The 2,317-nt window shown below is 42.4% G+C and overlaps 1 protein-coding gene across 1 annotated transcript; it reads right to left on the bottom strand.

Annotated features, from left to right (window-relative positions):
• Positions 1-1,354: 1,354 nt before the first annotated feature.
• Positions 1,355-1,753, bottom strand: LOC133796186 (uncharacterized). The gene has a single exon (XM_062233665.1). The coding sequence runs from the start codon at positions 1,751-1,753 to the stop codon at positions 1,355-1,357; it is 399 nt and encodes a 132-aa protein (XP_062089649.1).
• Positions 1,754-2,317: the final 564 nt, after the last annotated feature.

A 2,317-nucleotide genomic window follows, 5' to 3' on the forward strand; every position in this document is an offset into this window, starting at 1 on the left:
GCACAAAGTCGTTGCCAACCCCTCTGCTCGATGATACTCATCAACCTCGGATAAGGGTGATGCATGTCTAGATCGAAGCCCCTCTCAGCCACCCAAGCTTTCTTCTTATCCATTGCCTCTTTATAACTTTCGAAAGCTTCTTTGGAGGTGAATTTCTTGTTATCATATTTGACTTTGGCTGTGTTCGACGGCCCTGCTTCGATTCTTGATCGCTTGCTTGACATTGTAGCACGGGCAATAATTGATGATTGATGTCTTCAGAAGTGATTATAAGTAATAACGTATGGTACCGCACAAAGTAGAAGATGTAACACTCTCAAATCTGGCTATTCAACTCAATGTGACATTTCATCGAACATATAGAGTGCACCATGTAAAACTCAAAGATCACAAGATTATGGCTTGATCAATTACCCCCAATATGTAGATACACTCAATATACAAACATTGTCACCACAGAAATCAAAATCAAAGAAGGAGATCCAACAAAACCCATCCACTCTAATAATGGGTTTGAATGATGCCCAGTCTCAAACAAAGGAGGGAAAATGAGAATATTACCTTGAATCCAGTTAAAAGCTGTGATAATGTGCTTGATTACTCCTTGATTCCTTGCAAAGACTTCCAAATGAGCATGAATTGAAGAGAAGAAGAGTAGGTGGCAAATGATGATGAACTTTGAGGAATGGGAATGGATGATGGGTATGGTGGGGTGAGGCAATGATGATGGTTTAATGAGGATGGTGAGGTTTGAGGAGGATGAGGATTAGAGTAGAATGTGATGAGGTTTTATGGAGATGGGAGTGGTCTTTAGGGCTGAGGAGAAGAAGAAGAGAGTGGGGATTGTAAGATAGGTTTGTGTTTTGAGAGATGGGTGAGCGAATGGGAAAAATGAAAGAAAAAGGGGGTTTCAGGGATTTCTGGGCACGTGCCGCGGCACGCATATTTACGTGCCGCGGCAGGGGAGCTTCGGTTTCTGGGGCTCGATAACGTGCCGCGGCAGGGGATTTGATGTGCCGCGGCACACTCCTCTCGGCTTGGTGTGTGCCGCGGCAGCCTTTTTCTTTGCCGTGGCCAATGGGTCTCGGGTCTGGCATTCTGGTGCGTGCCTTCTTCTCGTGACGCGGCAAGGCTTTTATGTGCCGCGGCATGGTGCCTTTTTCTGAATTTTTTTTTACTTTTTTTTTTTATTTTTTTATTTTTTTTTCTTCACGTTTTTCACGGTTTAAAGAGAGAATCAGAGTACAAAAACTTTAAAGAACTAAATGTTCAACTTTAAAATAAAAATAAAAATAACTAAAACTGAAAACAATAAAGGTGGCTACGTTTAACGTCGCTAGCTCGACTCAGAACTTCAATCTTCATTGACATAAACTGGGTCTTCAAGGTACATCACATGAACTTGCTCCTCCTCGGCCATTGACTCATAATAAGGCTTCAGTCTCTGGCCATTCACCTTGAAAGACTTCCCTGTGCTTGGACTTACAACTTCGACCGCTCCATGAGGAAAAACCTTGGTAACAATGAACGGACCTAACCAGCGAGACTTCAACTTCCCAGGAAAGAGTTTAAGGCGAGAGTGATACATGAGAACTTTCTGACCTTCCACAAAGCTCTTCCGAAGAATATGTTTGTCATGAAAAGCTTTGGTTTTCTCCTTATAGATTTTCGAACTCTCGTATGCTTCATTGCGTATTTCTTCTAACTCATGCAATTGAAGCATTCTTTGTTGTCCTACAGCAACCGTGTCCATGTTACACTTCTTTACAGCCCATCACGCCTTATGCTCTAGCTCCACCGGTAGGTGGCAAGGTTTACCATATACCAATCGATAAGGTGACATACCGATAGGTGTTTTATATGCCGTTCGATACGCCCACAAGGCATCATCAAGCCTTGTACTCCAATCTTTCCGGTTTGCATTTACAGTTTTCTCAAGGATCAATTTGATTTCACGATTAGAGACCTCCGCTTGCCCGTTGGCTTGTGGATGATAAGCAACTGTTACCTTGTGAGTTACACTATAGCGTCGAAACAATGCTTCTATACTCTTGTTACAAAAATGAGTGCCTCGATCACTAAGTATTGCCTTAGGTGTACCAAAACGCACAAAAATGTTGGAGCGAATGAAATCCACTACTGTTTTGGAATTGTCCGTTCTAGTTGCAATCGCTTCCACCCATTTAGACACGTAGTCTACCGCCAATAAAATATATTCATAGCCGAAAGAGGATGGGAATGGTCCCATGAAATCCATACCCTAAACATCAAAGATCTCAAGAATTAAAATGGGAGTTTGAGGCATTTGATCCTTGGT

This window comes from Humulus lupulus, chromosome 8, assembly GCF_963169125.1.
Source record: "Humulus lupulus chromosome 8, drHumLupu1.1, whole genome shotgun sequence".
Classification (NCBI taxonomy): Eukaryota; Viridiplantae; Streptophyta; class Magnoliopsida; order Rosales; family Cannabaceae; genus Humulus; species Humulus lupulus.